Source organism: Oncorhynchus masou, chromosome 22 (genome assembly GCF_036934945.1).
Source record: "Oncorhynchus masou masou isolate Uvic2021 chromosome 22, UVic_Omas_1.1, whole genome shotgun sequence".
Lineage (NCBI taxonomy): Eukaryota > Metazoa > Chordata > Actinopteri > Salmoniformes > Salmonidae > Oncorhynchus > Oncorhynchus masou.
Window position 1 is genome coordinate 23,883,882 of NC_088233.1, and position 20,124 is coordinate 23,904,005.

The 20,124-nt window shown below is 41.6% G+C and overlaps 1 protein-coding gene across 1 annotated transcript in view; it reads left to right on the forward strand.

Moving 5' to 3' along the window:
• The window catches only part of sycp3 (synaptonemal complex protein 3), an 8,022-nt gene extending 211 nt beyond the window's left edge, over positions 1-7,811 (forward strand). The window contains exons 2-8 of the mRNA XM_064928913.1: positions 49-121; positions 237-271; positions 425-542; positions 1,270-1,369; positions 1,461-1,559; positions 1,997-2,101; positions 7,758-7,811. Coding sequence (XP_064784985.1) covers positions 49-121; positions 237-271; positions 425-542; positions 1,270-1,369; positions 1,461-1,559; positions 1,997-2,101; positions 7,758-7,811 — 584 coding nt within the window. The remainder of the gene's footprint in view (positions 1-48; positions 122-236; positions 272-424; positions 543-1,269; positions 1,370-1,460; positions 1,560-1,996; positions 2,102-7,757) is intronic.
• Positions 7,812-20,124: the final 12,313 nt, after the last annotated feature.

Genomic DNA, 20,124 nt, shown 5'->3' on the forward strand with positions numbered 1-20,124 from the left:
TTACCATATGTGGTATCTTATCACCTTCATCTCTGCCAATGTCAATAGATGAAACTCCTGTTGTTGACAAGATGGCCAAGAAAAGGTCATTTGAGGAGGATGATCTAAAAGTTGGAGTGGGGTAAGTTATAAAGTTAGCAAACATAAACTAAGCTTCCTACCAGCAACGGCCTCTTACAATCGTCTAATTGAGCCTTCATCCTTGTAATTGTTTCTTGAATCTTGGCATTCCCTAGGAACGAGGTACAAACCATGTTGGAGAGATTTGGAGGCAAGTTTATCAGAATGTGATTTATTTTAGCTAGACAATAGCTATATATTGAATACTCTAGAACAACTGTTGGTTAAGGTTGTCGTAACCAAAGGTAGGCTTATGCTATGTTCTTTAATACATGTTTGTCTCAAATTAGTATTTGTTTCATAGCTGATATAAGCAAAGCCATGCAAGCCAAGAGGAAACGTTTAGAGACCTTCACCAAGAGCACACTGAAGGGCAGCAATCAGAAACTGGAGCAGCTGTGGAATACCCAGTATGCACAAAGGTAACAACACCTGCTGAGACCAGAGATTGTGTGAGGCATGTCAGCCCTCCTTCACCTCAGCAACACCTCCTGGCATTGAATATAGGCAGTGATTGGGAGTCCCATAGGGCGGCGCACAATTGGCCCAGCGTCGTCCGGGTTTGGCCGGTGTAGGCCATCATTGTAAATAAGAATTTGTTCTTAACTGACTTGCCTAGTTAAATAAAAAATATATATAAAATGTACACACAGATGGCACCCAGTTTGTCATATACATTACGTGAAAAAATTCCTCAGAAAATATTGTCTGCATTCTTTGTTTAGCTAGGTGTTTTCTTTATTCAGATGGAGCTGAAGAATACAAAGGTACCAATCAGAAGTATACTTCTACCTGAAAGTTTTGCTTTGTTCTCGTTAAAATCTCCATGAACACTGCCAGTTGAATTTTTGTATCGTAGCTTGCTCGTTGTGTCAATGTTTTTGGATCATCTTTGAAACAATATGCATGCTCTCAAATCAAGCACCCAGACTCCAGCAACAACAACAAAACTAAGAATATAATTATGTTTGGGCGCATTGTCAATGACTGCACATGGCAGGTAACATTTGATATCACTGTAGCCAAAATCCTATCCCAGACACCATTTTATTGCCATTAGTTTACACATTTATTAGTCTACATCTGATGTTTGCTTTGTTATTTGTCTTGGGGATCGGTGAAAACTTTGTCTACTGGGTGTTTTTGCAGGCAGAAGCTGACTCAGGAGTACTCACAGCAGGTGTCATCTGTGCTGCAGCAATGGGAGATTGATGCACAGAAATCTGAGGATCAGGAGGAAAAATTGAATGTCAGTGCTTTTCTGTATACTGATAATGCATCTTTTTTGGGACTCAGATACAGTATACAGCTGAAATGTAACATGATCTTTTCCTCTGTAGAACATGTTTCGCCAGCAACAAAAACTGTTCCAGCAGGCTAGAGTGGTGCAAAGCCAGAAACTGAAAACCATCAAAGAGCTATACGAGCAGTTCATTAAGGCGAGTCCCAGATGACAGTTTCTTCATACAATGTTAGGCCGGTGCAAATGCTCCCAAAGACACTGATCCATAGCTGGAATTCCATCATTACAGATGAGGAAATTTACACAACTTTTTCACAAGTGTTTTTGATTTGCACATCAGTATGGTACTTAATTTATAAATTGGCCGTTCTGTGGCATTCGCTAGATGACTTCTCCGTCAGGTTTGTTTTCTGTATTTACGGGTCATGCGACACATGCTACAGGAGTACCAATTTCAAAATTACACGTCAACTCGCTGCTGTTCTCCAACACACTATTGTACAAATCAAAACACCTGTCAAATTGAAGTGCAAAAAAAACGCTATTTGGAATGATTCAATTTCAACCCAGATCTTTCTATCAAGTTAATCTAAATAATTGAAACTCTTGGGTTTGTCATAATGTCTTTTTAAGAACATGGAGGAGATGGAGAAGAGTCATGAGACCTTCTTGCAGGGGGCACAGGTGGAGCTGAAGAAGGAGATGGCAGTGTTGCAGAAGAAAGTTATGATGGACACTGTGAGTTACGCAATGTCAATCGCTTCGACAGTTTAAAAAAAATGTACACATGACAAAATGATGTTAAGTTCAGCTAATTGGCTTGGCTCAAAGCTAGCAAACGGTCAAAAAAAACTTATTTTCACGTCATGTAGCCTTCATGTCTGAGGGTTAATTAAAGTAAATTGAAACTGCTTATTAATTTATGATGGAAGTTATGTTGCGTCCAACTCCTACTCATTTCTGGCTACCACTGAGTTATGGCAAGAAGAATGTCTCAGAAGGAGATGGCTGCCGTTTTACGATCCCGTAACCAATTGTGCTATTGTGTATGTTTTTTTCGCGTTATTTGTAACTTATTTTGTACAATAAGGATTTACTTCAGACGCCCGACAAGGTATCGAGGACGAAGGTCTGGGTGCCTTGTAAGGATCCGTCGCCGAGAGGGTACCTTTTCCATCGGTCCTATTAGCCAACGTACAATCAATCGATAATAAAATAGACAAACTACGATCATGTATATCCTACCAATGGGACATTAAAAACTATTATCTTATATTTCAACGAATCGTGGCTGAACAACGACATGGATAACATACAGCTGGCTGGTTTTAAGCTTTTTCGGCAGGATAGAACAGCGGCCTCTGGTAAGACATGGGGTGGCGGTCTGTATATTTGCACAAAGTTAGGTAGGGAAAGGGGGTATATTTGACCTCCATCATCTAGGAAGTGACAATGGTTAATCAAATTTCCCCATTTATGCCCATTGTTTTTGCTCAGTTTTGCAGGCCTTCTCATACAGCTGCAACTGTATATGCATTCGTAAATCATGACCTTTCTTGAGTTGGGCCCTGGGATGGTTCAACTGTTGAGAATCTGAGTCTATGGTTGTTGTGTGGGAAAGGGGTTGAGTGTGTATCCCACAACTGTTACGAGGGAGTAAAATATGTTAGGGACAATATAGGATGATTCACAATAATTGTTTGCTAATATAATAATTGCTTGCCATAATGTAATTTTGGTAATGGCGAGACTGGTGAGAAGTAAAAATCCTTTACATAAATTGCCTACATTACTACAAATATTAATAGCTAATTATGGAAAATAAGAAACAGGATTTAATTTTAATGGATATATATATATATATATACAAATACAGTTGAAGTCAGAGGTTTACATACACCTTAGCCATATACATTTAAACTCAAGTTTTTCACAATTCCTGACATTTAATCCTTGTTAAAAATTCCCTTTCTTAGGTCAGTTATGATCACCACTTTATTTTAAGAATGTGAAATGTCAGAATAATAGTAGAGAGAATGATTTATTTATTTCAGCTTTTATTTCTTTCATCACATTCCCAGTGGGTCAGAACTTTACATGCACTCAATTAGTATTTGGTAGCATTGCCTTTAAATAGTTTAACTTGGGTCAGACGTTTCGGATAACCTTCCACAAGCTTCTCACAATAAGTTGGGTGACAGCTGGTGTAACTGAGTCAGGTTTGTAGGCCTCATTGCTTGCACACGCAGTTCTGCCCACAAGTTTTCTATAGGATTGAGGTCAGGACTTTGTGATGGCCACTACAATACCTTGACTTTGATGTCCTTAAGCCATTTTGCAACAACTTTGGAAGTATGCTTGGTGTCACTGTCCATTTGGAAGACCTATTTGCGACCAAGCTTTAACTTCCTGACTTGCTTCAATATATCCACACAATTGTCCTCCCTCATGATGCCACCTATTTTGTGAAGTGCACCAGTCCTTCATGCAGCAAAGCACCCCCACAACATCATGCTGCCACCCCTGTTCTTCACAGTTTGGATGGTGTTCTTCGGCTTGCAAGCCTCCCCTTTTTCCTCCAAACATAACGATGGTCATTATGGCCAAACGGTTCTATTTTTGTTTCATAAGACCAGAGGACATTTCTCCAAAAAGTACGATCTTTGTCCCCATGTGCAGTTGCAAACCGTAGTCTGGCTTTTTTTACAGTGGTTTTGGAGCAGTGGCTTCTTCCTTGCTGAGCGGCCTTTCAAGTTATGTCAATATAGGACTCGTTTTACTTTGGATATAGATACTTTTGTATCTGTTTCCTCCAGCATCTTCACAAGGTCCTTTGCTGTTGTTCTGGGATTGAATTGCACTTTTCGCAACAAATTACATTCAAATCTAGGAGACAGAACGCGTCTCCTTCCTGAGCGGTATGACGGCTGCGTGGTGCCATGGTGTTTATACTTGCGTACTATTGTTTGTACAGATGAACGTGGTACCTTCAGGCGTTTGGAAATTGCTCCCAAGGATGAACCAGGCTTGTGGAGTTCTACAATCTGAGGTCTTGGCTGATCTTCTTTGACTTTCCCATGATGTCAAGCAAAGAGGCACTGGGTTTGAAGGTAGGCCTTGAAATACATCCACAGGTACACCTCCAATTGACTCAAATGATGTCAATTAGCCTATCAGAAGCTTCTAAGCCATGACATCATTTTCTGGGATTTTCAAGGCACAGACAACTTAGTGTATGTAACCTTCTGACCCACTGGAATTGTGATACAGTGAATTATAAGTGAAATAATTTGTCTGTAAACAATTGATGGAAAAATGACTTGTCATGCACAAAGTAGATGTCTTAACCGACTTGCCAAAACTGTAGTTTGTTAACAAGAAATTTGTGGAGTGGTTGAAAAACAAGTTTTAATGACTCCAACCTAAGTGTATGTAAACTTCCGACTTCAAATAAATATATATATATTATATTTATTTATTTTTTAATGGCTATATATAATACAAATCGAGGTGAGGGTGATGGAAATGTGTTTGGCGGTTGATCTGCTTCTGTTCTGTGGGTGGCACTGTGTGCTCTTTTGGAAGGATGTGTCCCGGTCTCCGGGGCTATGGGGTCGGGGGTGGTCTGCCGGGCATTGGGATGACAACCCAACTTGGGATGGGGAGGGGTTTTAGCGGGTGGAATAGTGGGGACCAATTGGAGGTTTACTAAGTAGCAATGCAAATATCATGGTACAGCTATATAGACATTCAATCATCATGTTACTTTTTAATTGTACGTTTACAAACATATTTTGATAAATAGAAATGAAACTTGTGTCTCATTATGGTAAGTGGTGAAATAAGTATAGCCAGTTGTAATCTGGATAAGAGCGTCTGCTAAATGACTTAAATGTAAATGTAAATGTAATGGCTTAGCAGATAATAAGAAAAGACGATTAGCATACCTGGCTAAAAGAGAATGAGTGTAATATATTGTTTACAGGAAACTCATTCAGTCATTTTAGATGAAGTTTTGTGGAAAGAGGACTGGAGGGGGGAATATACACTGCTCAAAAAAATAAAGGGAACACTTAAACAACACAATGTAACTCCAAGTCAATCACACTTCTGTGAAATCAAACTGTACACTTAGGAAGCAACACTGATTTGACAATACATTTCACATGCTATTGTGTAAATGGAATAGACAGGTGGAAATTATAGGCAATTAGCAAGACACCCCCAATAAAGGAGTGGTTCAGCAGGTGGGGACCACAGACCACTTCTCAGTTCCTATGCTTCCTGGCTGATGTTTTGGTCACTTTTGAATGCTGGTGATGCTTTCACTCTAGTGGTTGCATGAGACGGAGTCTACAACCCACACAAGTGGCTCAGGTAGTGCAGCTCATCCAGGATGGAACATCAATGCGAGCTGTGGCAAGAAGGTTTGCTGTGTCTGTCAGCGTAGTGTCCAGAGCATGGAGGCGCTGCCAGGAGACAGGCCAGTACATCAGGAGACGTGGAGGAGGCCGTAGGAGGGCAACAACCCAGCAGCAGGACCGCTACCTCCGCCTTTGTGCAAGGAGGAGCAGGAGGAGCACTGCCAGAGCCCTGCACAATGACCTCCAGCAGGCCACAAATGTGCATGTGTCTGCTCAAACAGTCAGAAACAGACTCCATGAGGGTGGTATGAGGGCCCGACGTCCACAGGTGGGGGTTGTGCTTACAGCCCAACACCGTGCAGGACGTTTTTCAGTATATAATAAGAATGTTTCATTCATTCAGATCTAGGATGTGTTATTTTAGTGTTCCCTTTATTTTTTTGAGCATTGTATTTCTCCCATGGGAAAATACATTCAAGAAGGGGTGATTATATTAATTAACAGTCATTTTGATCCAAATGTCCAAATTGTCCAAACAGATCATCAAGGTAGATGGATTATTTTAAATATGTTATTGGACAATAAACAGATATGGCTTATTAACCTATACAGTCCAAATAATGATGATCCAAGCTTCTTTGAAAATATATATAAGAATTTATCAACTCTACAAGCCACACTAGACTCTATTATTATGGTGGGGGATTTTAATAAGGTTTTACTGGTGTTTTGCGGTTACTATTTAATGAAGCTGCCAGTTGAGGACTTGAGGCGTCTGTTTCTCAAACTAGACACTCTAATGTACTTGTCCTTTTGCTCAGTTGTGCACCAGGGCCTCCCACTCCTCTTTCTATTCTGATTAGGGCCAGTTTGCGCTTTTCTGTGAAGGGAGTAGTACACAATGTTGTACGAGATCTTCAGTTTCTTTGTAATTTCTTCCATGGAATAGGCTTCATTTCTCAGAACAAGAATAGACTGACGAGTTTCAGGAGAAAGTTATAACAGTAACATACCAATAAAACATTTTTTTTTTTAAAGACGAGCCTGCTGGCCTTACAGAGTTGATAGGAACATTAGACCGAGCTATTTAGGAGGGATATCCACACCTAGCAGGAAAAATAGATGTGATGTGCCGATGGGTGCCCTATACCTGCGCCCGGAGGGGAGTAGTTCAAAGTATGGGTACAGGGGGTGGCTTTGGTCTAAAACGATTTTGTGAGCCTTGCGGAGGGCCCTGACCTTAAAGATCTCATCCAGGCCTGTCTGTTTGACTCCTAGTACCTTGCTTGCTGTCGTGATAATCCGTCTAAAGCATATTTCTATGGCTGACAGTGGGCATTGCCAAACCAACAAACAATACAAAAAGTTAAAATACTCTCAATTAAAGATTTGTAAAACAGTCAGTATAGTACAGTCTAAAAGATCCCAGCTTTTTGAGAAAGTACAGTCTGTTGGCTCTTCTTGTAGATCAGGTCTGTACATTTACTCCATTGAAGCTTATTGTCCAAGAGGACACCCAGGTATTTGTATTCCTCTACAATCTCTAAATTCTGACCTCTGATAGATGTTGCAGAGGTAGGTGGTGAACACTTCCTGAAGTCTATGCACATTTCTTTGGTCTTGTTGGTATTGAGGACCAAGTGTGATTCCTCACACCACTCTACAAAGTCATCTAGGAATGGGCCATGATGTTCCTCGTCATCATGCAACATGTTGATCAAGGCAGTGTCATCAGTGAACTTAATAAGGTGTCTGTCAGAATGGGAACTAGTACAACTATTAGTGTACAAGATGTACAGGAGTGGGGACAAAACACATCCCTGAGGAGAGCCTGTGTTGGTATTGCGTATGTCTGACATGTAGGGACCTATTTTGACTCGCTGTGAGCGTTGGTTCAGGAAGTCCAACAGCCACAAAAAGTATTCGGCGCATGTGACATACAATTTTATTCAATTTTTTTATTTTTTAACATCTGGAATGATTTCCCATTGGTTACTTGAGTGTTATAACCTATCTCTCTCTGTCCACAGCAACAGCAAGAGATGGCCACTGTCCGCAAGTCTCTTCAGTCTATGCTGTTCTAGAGGAAGTTTAATCTGATGTTACCATGTCAATAGCCTCTACAGTCAAACCGCTAAGGGTTTTTACAATTTGAGAGTTCACGACAATTAGACACTGGAAATGAAAGACAGATGAGGTTTTGAAGGTCTGAATTCTGTTTGTATATTTGCATGCTGTATTTATTCATTAACATGTTGCTTATTCGTATATTTATTTGCCAGTTGATCTGCTATTGTGTACTTACCTGTATGTTTATCTTCTGTTTGTTTCATAAAACAATTTGCTGTTAACAATACAATTTTGTTTTTATTAAAGCCATTATAAGTAGCAGTTATTTTTTTATAATGGACTGAAGTATTTTCTGATTTGTCAAGGCAGACAACAATAACAAAACTTTGATCCACTCCTCTGTCTGTGTGTTTTTACATTTTTGCCTCTTGTTTTTTTCTCCAAACATTGATGCATTCTTTTTTTATATTTACACAATGTTGGGGCTGTACAGTATGTTGGTTGTAATATAGTAGACTATCAAATCACCAGTACATCCCTGCAAATAGGTGTCAATAATGTACCAATAACTGAGCTGGGCATGTAAACAAACCCACAAGGAAGAAGACACTTCACTTACTGGATAGGTTTGCAGGGACTGTTATTAGGCAAAAATGGGTAAGATTTGTTGCTTCCTTTTTTAGTGTGTCATACTTTTGTTACGTTTCTCATGAAATCAATGTTTAGCCACTGATTGGTTTTCATCAGCCAATGTTTGCTCTGTGTTAGCATTTAAAGAGCTATGTAGGATGTTGTAAATTTACAATTTCCTATAAATACAGTTCAAATTATTTGGGTGTTTTTTGAGGTAAACCAGATGAACGTTTGCTATCCAGGGAATGTGTAAGACAGATGTTGCTGTATACTAGCTACTTCAATGACCTCTTCTGTCTCCTCGTATTGCATTGTTATTCAGGAAAATAACTTGCTGACCCGTGAAAGTGAATGCATACCAGACAATGCTATTATAGCTAGGCCTTTAGTAATATGCATGGACCTGACACCTGACATTTGTATTTTGTCCTTTGAAGTTATGTCTGTATAGTTTGATCAATGTAATGAGTAAAGTATGACTACTATACTTTTATCTATCCTGCCTTGTTAAATCAAGATGGGTTCTTCTCCAATCTCTTTTCTGGCTTGTTTTGCACCATGAAAATTAGGATACTGATCCTGTGGTTGGATGGAGCTGGGAAAAAAACTACAATTCTTTACAGACTTCTAGTTGGGGAGGTCGTCACCACTATAACCAGTGAGTGAAAATATTCAACTTATTCTCAGTGCTGAGTAACATACTCAAACTGATGCTCGTAACTTTGCATGCCAATACAATGGTATGTCTTGCAATATATATATTTGTCACTGAAATGGCTCAAGCTACTGGTCTGCCCCCCTCCCCCAGCCATTGGCTTCAACATGGAAACGGTAACATACAAGGATCTGACATTCCAGGTGTGGGATCTTGGAGGGCAGACCAGTATTAGGTTGTAATATATTCCTGACTTCAATTTATTTATTGTAGCATATGTCTCACACAACTGAAGATTGCAACTGTCAGCGGTCAGTTTGTCAAGAGTCAACCAACAATTGTATTGGTTACACTGTTTCTTCTTGCATCTCTCTCTGTTTCAGGCCTTAGTGGCACTGCTACTACTCCAAAACCGATGCTGTTATCTACGTAGTGGACAGCAGTGACCAGGACGGGATGGGAATTTCCAAGTCTGAACTGGTGGCTATGCTTGAGATATCCCAATCTAATCATCCCCAGCTTACAATTGGCTCATTCATCCCCCCTCCTCTTCCCTGTAACTATTCCCTAGGTTGTTGCTTTAAATGAGAATGTGTTCTCAGTCAACTTACCTGGTAAAATAACAAGGAATTTGGCTTTAGGAGCTTGTATATGCTTACTGGTACCATGGCTCACACTTATCTTCTTATCCATTAGTCTAATTAATCAGGCTATAATACACAATGAATTGGTATATACAGTCTGAAATGAATGACTGCAAAATATTGTAAATGTTACTTACAAGCTAGAATGTTGAATAAAATTATATTCGAACTTACTCTGCCGGATGTCTGTGCGGTTTGACCTTAAGCCGCTTGAAATCTGCTTAATTGCAAAGAAACTCAGCTCCTCTCACTGTCAACTGTGTTTATTTTCAGCAAACTTAACATGTAAATATTTGTATGAACATTACAAGTTTCAACAAATGAGACATAAACTAAACAAGTTCCACAGACATGTGATCAACAGAAATGGAATAAGGTGTCCCTGAACAAAGGGGTGGTCAAAGTAACAGTATCTGATGTGGCCACCAGCTACATTAAGTACTGCAGTGCATCTCCTCATGGACTGCACCGGATTTGCCAGTTCTTGCTGTGAGATGTTACCCCACTCTTCCACCAAGGCACCTGCAAGTTCCCGGACATTTCTGGGGGGAATGGCCCTAGCTCTCACCCTCGGATCCAACAGGTCCCAGACGTGCTCAAAGGGATTGAGATCCGGGCTCTTTGCTGGCCATGGCAGAACACTGACATTCCTGTCTTGCAGGAAATCACGCACAGAAGGAGCAGTATGGCTGGTGGCATTGCCATGCCAGGTTGAGCCTGCAGGAAGGGTACCACATTAGGCACATGTCTTCCCTGTAACGCACAGCGTTGAGATTGCCTGAAATGACAACAAGCTCAGTCCGATGATGCTGTGACAGCCTCGCCCCAGAACATGACGGACCCTCCACCTCCAAATCGATCCCACTCCAGAGTACAGGCCTCGGTGTATTGCTCATTCCTTCAACGCTAAACGCAAATCCGACCATCACCCCTGGTGAGACAAAACCGCGACTCATTAGTGAAGAGCACTTTTTGCCTGTCCCATCTGGTCCAGCGATGGTGGGTTTGTGCCCATAGGCAACGTTGTTGCCGGTGATGTCTGGTTAGGACCTACCTTACAACAGGCCTACAAGCCCTCAGTCCAGCCTCTCAGCTTATTGCGGACAGTCTGAGCACTGATGGAGGGATTGTGCGTTCCTGGTTTAACTCGGGCAGATGTTGCCATCCTTTACCTGTCCTGCAGGTGTGAAGTTCGGATGTAGCGATCCTGTGCAGGTGTTGTTACACGTGGTCTGCCACTGCGAGGACGATCAGCTGTCCGTCCTGTAGCGCTGTCTGAGGCGTCTCACAGTACGGACATTGCAATTCATTGCCCTGGCCCCATCTGCAGTCCTCATGCCTCCTTGCAACATTCCTAAGGCACTTTCACGCAAATGAGCAGGGACCCTGGGCATCTTTCTTTTGTTGTTTTTCAGAGTCAGTAGAAAGGCCTCTTTAGTGTCCTAACTGTGTCCTTAATTGCCTACTGTCTGTAAGCTGTTCGTGTCTTACTGACCGTTCCACAGGTGCATGTTCATTCATTGTTTATGGTTCATTGAACAAGCATGGGCAACAGTGTTTAAAACCTTTACAATGAAGATCTGTTGACGTTATTTGGATTTTTACTTATCTTTGAAAGACAGGGTCCTGAAAAAGGGATGTTCCTTTTTTTGCAGAGTTTATATATTTTTTTAGGTATAGAGTTTTGGATATGTGGTTGTCTGTCAGTTTTGTTTAGAGTCTAAAGGGACTCATTTTTGGTCCTAAGAAGTTGGGTTAATTGATATCAATATGTATTTATACCTTGAATGTTGTTAATGTAAAGAAAAAAAATCAATAAATGACTATCAGTGTTTGCACGTGATAGTAGTTACATAAATGAGAATATAACCTGTTTTTATTTGATATGGTCTCTTCAAAAACATTTGATTTATTTTAAATGCAAACAATCTCGGAAGTAACCATGGAACATCATACGTCACAAACTGAAGTAAAGCCGAATGTTTATTTTATTTTTTATTCATAACACAAAAATCAACTTACATTGCTACATCAAACATGTCTAACAAGATAAGTATTAACAAGAAAATACTGAAACAAAAAGTCAAAGTTAAAAAAACAAAACAATTCTAGTGCAATTGTATTCACTCTGAAAAATCTCAATGATTCAGGAAGATGTTATTCACTAGGGATAATGTCTTATGAATTAAATTAAGTGTAATTTTGGTATAGAATTCTGCAATTTTTGTTCGTATAAAGTATTTGGCAACAATAAAAAAAGTCAAACATTTCAATGGTTTTGTTATCATAACATTATATAATGTCAAAAACATTGGTAGTGTTCATAATGGTAAATAAGTATTCTGCAAGGTTTTCCCAAAATTAGGACAAATATACACTCAAAAAACAAGCGAGTCAGATTCTCACCTTTTTCACAGAAAATGCAGACATCGTCAATAGCCACAAATTTGGACATTATAGAATTAAATAGTTACAGTGCCTTGCGAAAGTATTCGGCCCCCTTGAACTTTGCGACCTTTTGCCACATTTCAGGCTTCAAACATAAAGATATAAAACTGTATTTTTTTGTGAAGAATCAACAACAAGTGGGACACAATCATGAAGTGGAACGACATTTATTGGATATTTCAAACTTTTTTAACAAATCAAAAACTGAAAAATTGGGCGTGCAAAATTATTCAGCCCCTTTACTTTCAGTGCAGCAAACTCTCTCCAGAAGTTGTTTCAGCTGCACTGAAAGTAAAGGGGCTGAATAATTTTGCACGCCCAATTTTTCAGTTTTTGATTTGTTAAAAAAGTTTGAAATATCCAATAAATGTCGTTCCACTTCATGATTGTGTCCCACTTGTTGTTGATTCTTCACAAAAAAATACAGTTCTATATCTTTATGTTTGAAGCCTGAAATGTGGCAAAAGGTCGCAAAGTTCAATGGGACCGAATACTTTCGCAAGGCACTGTAGAATGCCCACCCAAATCACACCCTGACCAAACCAAATGGAGACATAAAAAGGTTCTCTAAGGTCAGGGCGTGACAGTATTCCTCCAAAGCTCAGTTGTCTTGAGTCTACACAACTCTGCCAGGACCTAGGATCAAGAGAGACGCTCAAGTGTTTTAGTACTAGATCTCGACACAATGAGGAAAATAATAATGGCCTCTAAACCTTCAAGCTGCATACTGGACCCTATTCCAACTAAACTACTGAAAGAGCTGCTTCTTGTGCTTGGCCCTCCTATGTTGAACATAATTAAACAGCTCTCTATCCACCGGATGTGTACTAAACTCACTAAAAGTGGCAGTAATAAAGCCTCTCTTGAAAAAGCCAAACCTTGACCAAGAAAATATTTCAAAAAACATTGGCCTATATCGAATCTCCCATTCCTCTCAAAATTCTTTGAAAAAGCTGTTGCGCAGCAACTCACTGCCTTCCTGAAGACACACAATGTATACGAAACACTTCAGTCTGGTTTTAGACCCTATCATAGCACTGAGACTGCACTTGTAAATGTGGTAAATGACCTTTTAATGACGTCAGACCGAGGCTCTGCATCTGTCCTCGTGCTCCTAGATCTTAGTGCTGCTTTTGATACCATCGATCACCATATTCTTTTGGAGAGATTGGAAACCCAAATTGGTCTACACAGACAAGTTTTGGCCTGCTTTCAATCTTATCTGTCGGAAAGATATCAGTTTGTCTCTGTGGATGGTTTGTCCTCTGACAAATCAACTGTAAATTTCGATGTTCCTCAAGGTTCTGTTTTAGGACCAGAGAATTCCACAGGGAAAAGGTGCACTTTAATGCGGCACAAAATAACAAGCCCACAACACAGGGCGCGGACAATAATATGGACCACCCAAAACACAGGGTGCCAGGTCCAGAACACGTACACCTCTACCTAACGCACACATGTAACAAAAATAAAATCCCGCACAAAACAAGGGTGGGTACACGTACTATAAATAAAGAAGCCCATTAAGCACATACAACAGGACACAGGTGAAATAAATAAGACAAAACAAAGAGACAACGAAAAAGGGATCGGTGGCGGCTAGTAGGCCGGTGACGATGACCGCCGAGCACCGCCCGAGCAGGCAGGGGAGCCAACTTCGGCGGAAGTCGTGACAGATGCTGGTTCTTGGTCCAAAGAAACAAAGAGATCTTCTGTTGAATCTGACAGTTAATCTTGATGTTTGTACAGTCTTCTCAAATAAAACTGTGAAGGACCTCGGCGTTACCCTGGACACTGATCTAGCTTTTGACAAACATATCAAAACTGTTTTAAGGACAGCTTTTTTCCATCTACGTAACATTGCAAAAATCTGAAACTTTCTGTCCAAAAATGATGCAGAAAAATTAATCCATGAATCTTGACGAGAACCAGAAAATTGGATCATATTATTCTAGTGCTAGCCTCCCTGGCTTCCTGTTAAGGCAAGGGCTGATTCCAAGATTTCACTGCTAACCTACAAGACATTACATGGGCTTGCGCCTACCTACAGTGGGGCAAAAAAGTATTTAGTCAGCCACCAATTGTGCAAGTTCTCCCACTTAAAAAGATGAGGCCTGTAATTTTCATCATAGGTACACTTCAACTATGACAGACAAAATGAGAAACAAAATCCAGAAAATCACATTGTATGCTTTTTAATGAATTTGTTTGCAAATTATGGTGGAAAATAAGTATTTGGTCACCAACAAACAAGCAAGATTTCTGGCTCTCACAGACCTTCTTTAAGAAGCTCCTCTGTCCTCCACTCATTACCTGTATTAATGGCACCTGTTTGAACTTGTTATCAGTATAAAAGACACCTGTATAACAGACACCACAACCTCAAACAGTCACACTCCAAACTCCACTATGGCCAAGACCAAAGAGCTGTCAAAGGATGTCAAAGGACACCAGAAACAAAATTGTAGACCTGCACCAGGCTGGGAAGAATGAATCTGCAACAGGTAAGCAGCTTGGTTTGAAGAAATCAACTGTGCGAGCAATTATTAGGAAATGGAAGACATACAAGACCACTGATAATCTCCCTCTCCACGCAAGATCTCACCCCGTGGGGTCAAAATGATCACAAGAACGGTGAGCAAAAATCCCAGAACCACACAGGGGGACCTCGTGAATGACCTGCAGAGAGCTGGGACCAAAGTAACAAAGCCTACCATCAGTAACACACTACGCCGCCAGGGACTGAAATCCTGCAGTGCCAGACGTGTCCCCCTGCTTAAGCCAGTACATGTCCAGGCCCGTCTGAAGTTTGCTAGAGAGCATTTGGATGATCCAGAAGAAGATTGGGAGAATGTCATATGGTCAGATGAAACCAAAATATAACTTTTTGGTAAAAACTCAACTCGTCGTGTTTGGAGGACAAAGAATGCTGAGTTGCATCCAAAGAACACCATACCTACTGTGAAGCATGGGGGTGGAAACATCATGCTTTGGGGCTGTTTTTCTGCAAAGGGACCAGGACGACTGATCCATGTAAAGGAAAGAATGAATGGGGCCATGTATCGTGAGATTTTGAGTGAAAACCTCCCAAACACACCGCCTGGGCGAAGGAGTGGCTTCGTAAGAAGCATTTCAAGGTCCTGGAGTGGCCTAGCCAGTTTCCAGATCTCAACCCCATAGAAAATCTTTGGAGGGAGTTGAAAGTCTGTGTTGCCCAGCAACAGCCCCAAAACATCACTGCTCCAGAGGAGATCTGCATGGAGGAATGGGCCAAAATACCAGCAACAGTGTGTGAAAACCTTGTGAAGACTGACAGAAAACATTATTGACCAAATACTTATTTTCCACCATAATTTGCAAATAAATTCATTAAAAATCCTACAAAGTGATTTTCTGGAGAAAAAAAATCTCAGTTTGTCTGTCATAGTTGAAGTGTACCTATGATGAAAATTACAGGCCTCTCATCTTTTTAAGTGGGAGAACTTGCACAATTGGTGGCTGACTAAATACTTTTTGCCCCACTGTATCTTTCTGATTCGATCCTGCCGTACATACCAGAGAGAACTTTATTCTCTCTCATACCTACACGTATGCTACGGTCACAAGATGCATTCCTCCTAACTGTCCCTAGAATTACTAAGCAAACAGCTGGAGGGAGGGCTTTCTACTATAGAGCACCATCTTTATGGAATGGTCTGCCTACCCATGTGAGAAACGCAGACTTGTTCTCAACCTTTAAGTCTTTATTGAAGACTCATCTCTTCAGCAGGTCCTGTGATTGAGTGTAGTCTGGCCCAGGAGTGTGAAGGTGAACGGAAAGGCACTGGAGCAACGAACCACCCTTGCTGTCTCTGCCTGGCAGGTTCCCCTCTCTCCACTGGGATTCTCTGCTTCTAACCCTATTACAGGGGCTGAGTCACTGGCTTACTGGTGCTCTTCCATGCCGTCTATAGGAGGGGTGCGTCACTGACGTGATCTTCCAGTCTGGGTGGGCACCCCCCTTGGGTTGTGCAGTGGCAGAGATCTTTGTGGGCTATACTTGGCCTTGTCTCAGGATGGTAAGTTGGTGGTTGGAGATATCCCTCTAGTGGTGTGGGGGCTGTGCTTTGGCAAAGTGGGTTGGGTTATATCCTGCCTGTTTGGCCCTGTCCGGGGGTATCGTCGGATGGGCGACAGTGTCTCCCGACCCCTCCTGTCTCAGCCTCCAGTATTTATGCTGCATTAGTTTGTGTCAGGGGGCTAGGGTCAGTCTGTTATATCTGGAGTATTTCTCCTGCCTTATCCGGTGTCCTGTGTGAATTTAAGTTTGCTCTCTCTAATTCTCTCTTTCTTTCTCTGTCTCGGAGGACCTGAGCCCTAGGACCATGCCTCAGGACTACCTGGCCTGATGACTCCTTGCTGTCCCCAGTCCACCTGGCCGTGCTGCTGCTCCAGTTTCAACTGTTCTTTTTGCACCCTTGAAAACCACTGTGATTATTATTATTATTATTATTTGACCCTTCTGGTCATCTATGAACATTTGAACATCTTGGCCATGTTCTGTTATAATCTCCACCCGGCACCACCAGAAGAGGACTGGCCACCCCTCAAAGCCTGGCTCCTCTCTAGGTTTCTTCCTAGGTTCTGGCTTTTCTAGGGAGTTTTTCCTAGCCGCCATGCTTCTACACCTGCATTGCTTGCTGTTTGGGGTTTTAGGCTGGGTTTCTGTACAGCACTTTGAGATATCAGCTGATGTAAGATGGGCTTTATAAATAAATTTGATTTGAAATAAATTAGTGTTTATTGTCAGTGTGCGCTGGAAAGGTTCCAACAAACTTAATGCACCATAGTGAACGTCAGAAGCTCTGATGGGGCAGTCGTTTTATATATGACTATACACAGACAATATATATTTGCATGATTTAGCATATTTAATTCATCATTACCATTTTGTTGTTTCATTCATGTGACCGACCAATACCTCATGAGGCTTCTTCTTTCTAAGCTGGGACCTTGACACGGAGATATCTTTCATTCTCAAAACAAGGTCTGGGCATACTGCTAAATTCCAACTACTGATAGTGAGGATTCGTTCAGTCAGTGACGCTCAGATTAAACGAGCGTCGGTGGAGGCCGCATCCCCCGAGTAGGCAACGGCATGGGGATTTTGTCTCCAACCTCAAACTTGTCTGAGACAGCTAAATCGATCACAAAATTGAGTAGTGTACATCTGGGTAAAATTAACACGTTGCTAAAAATTCATGACTATTGAGTCAGTAAAAAATAGTTGTTCAAAAATAACTAATTGTTCGCGAACTGCACTTCACTACATGCAAACTATAGCTGGCTGTGCATCCAGCAAACCCAACCTAATTTACTCGTTAGGATGCACTGAGGCTCCAAATTCCATTTTAGACAAGACTGACTTCATGACAGAAATTTGCCTATTTATACTTTGTAGTCAATGTTGACACCAGAATAAAGAAGAAGAAAATTGACTACTTCAAAATGGATATTGTCTCAATGGCGCTGCCCATGTTGTCACAGATGCTAGAAAAGAGCTTGCCAGCTTGTGGTCCTAAAACCCAGAAATGAGTTACTTCTGGTTCGTTCAGCCATCCCTATGTGAAAAATGAATGGGGGAAAGAATAAGGTTTTGAGATAAACACAGAATTTGTTTATTTAACTAGGCAAGTCAGTTAAGAACAAATTCTTATTTACAGTGATGGCCTAGGAACAGTGGTTTAATTGCCTTGTTCAGGGGCTGAACAACAGATTTTTACCTCATCAGCTCAGGGATTCGATCTAGGAACCTTTTGGTTTCTGGCCCAACGCTCTAACCACTAGACTACCTGCCTCCCAAAAATGTGGTCTGAGGTTAACACAGGCTTAGGATATCTTATATGTTTTGTTCTATAAGGTAATAGCAGCCAGTTAAAATAACCTTTATGAATTATGAAGTCTTTATGCTCCTTTTTTATAACATTACTTTTTTTTAATTCACAAAAAGTGACTTTAGCTGATTTTCTCATTGAACAAATGTATAAGATCTATGCCTGTGTTTGCCACAGACCCCCATAGGCTTTGTCCAACGAACCGAACGAAATTAGTACCTACAAAATACGCGTTACTATTTCTCTCTCAATAGCAGACACAATGATGAGTCCTCTGTCTCTCATGTGCTCATCTCATGACCTAACTTCCGATTTTCTCAAAACTGCTAAATTAGCAGCTGCAGTGAGCACGTTTTCAATGTAACCAGCGGTGGACTGATACCACTGAGCTGATATATTAAAGCTAGCTCTCATGTTTTCATTGGAGAAAGTGGTGAGTTGCATACCGCCAATAAAGAAAAATGCTTCAATGAGTAGGTTTCCAAACTTGACTGGTATAATCGACTTTAGTGGGCAAATGTTCAGCTTCGATGGCCACTGGAGAAGTGTGCGCTTCACGGATTAATCGATGGCAATTTCAATGCAGAGATACCATGAGATCCTGAGGCCCATTGGCATGACATTCGTCTGCCACCATCACCTTATGTTTCAGCATGGTAATGCATGGCACCATTTCACAAGGATCTGTACACTATTCCTGGAAGCTGAATGTCCCAGTTCGTACCAATATTCAGCAACTTCGCACAGCCATTGAAGAGTGAGACAACATTCCACAATCAACACCCTGATCAACTATGCAAAGGAGATGTATTGCGCTGCATGAGGCAAATGGTGGTCACACCAGATACTGGCTGGTTCTCATCAACCTCCCACCCCCTGCTGTTTTTTGTTGTTGAATTTTTACCCCTTTTTCGTGATATCCAATTGTTAGTAGTTACTATCTTGTCTCATTGCTACAACTCCCGTACGGGCTCGGGAGAGACTAAGGTCGAGAGCCATGTGTCCTCCGAAACACAACCCAACCAAGCCGCACTTCTTCTTAACACAGCGCGCATCCAACCCGGAAGCCAGCCGCACCAATGTGACGTAGGAAACACCATGCACCTGGCGACCTGGTCAGCGCGTACTGCGCCCGGCCCGCTAAAGGAGTCGCTAGTGCGTGATGAGACAAGGATATCCCTACCGGCCAAACCCTTCCTAACCCGGACGATGCTAGGTCAATTGTGCGTCGCCCCATGGACCTCCCCGTCGCGGCCGGCTGCGACAGAGCCTGGGCTCTAACCCAGAGTCTCTGGTGGCACAGCATGCCTTGGACCACTGCACCACCCGGGAGGCCCCCCTACTGTTAAGGTATCTGTGACAAACAGATGCATATCTGTATTCCCAGTCATGTGAAATCCAGATGAGTGTCTAATGTATTTTTTAAATGTCCTTAAATGAACTGTAACTCCAGTAAAATCCTTGAAATTGTTATTTATATTTTTGTTCAGTGTGTGTGTGTGTGTGTATGTAAACGCAGCAAAAAAAGAAACATCCGCTTACTGTCAACTATATTTTCAGCAAACTTAACATGTAAATATTTGTATGAACATAGCCAGATTCAACTGAGACAAACTGAACAAGTACCACAGAAATGGAATAATGTGTCACTGAACAAAGAGGGTGGGGGTTAAAAAAGTAACAGTCAGTATCAGGTGTGGCCACCAGCTACATTAAGTACTGCAGTGCATCTTCTCCTCATGGACTGCACCAGATTTGCCAGTTCTGGCTGTGAGTTGTTACCCCACTCTTCCACCAAGGCACCTGCAAGTTCCCGGACATTTCTGGGGGGAATGGCCCTAGCCCTCACCCTCCGATCCAACAGGTCGCGGGCATGCTCAAAGGGATTGAGATTTGGGCTCTTCATTGGCCATGGCAGAACACTGACATTCCTGTCTTGCAGGAAATCACGCACAGAAGGAGCAGTATGGCTGGTGGCATTGTCATGCTGGAGGGTCATGTCAGGATGAGCCTGCAGGAAGGGTACCACATGAAGGAGGATATCTTCCCTGTAGAGCACAGAGTTGAGATTGCC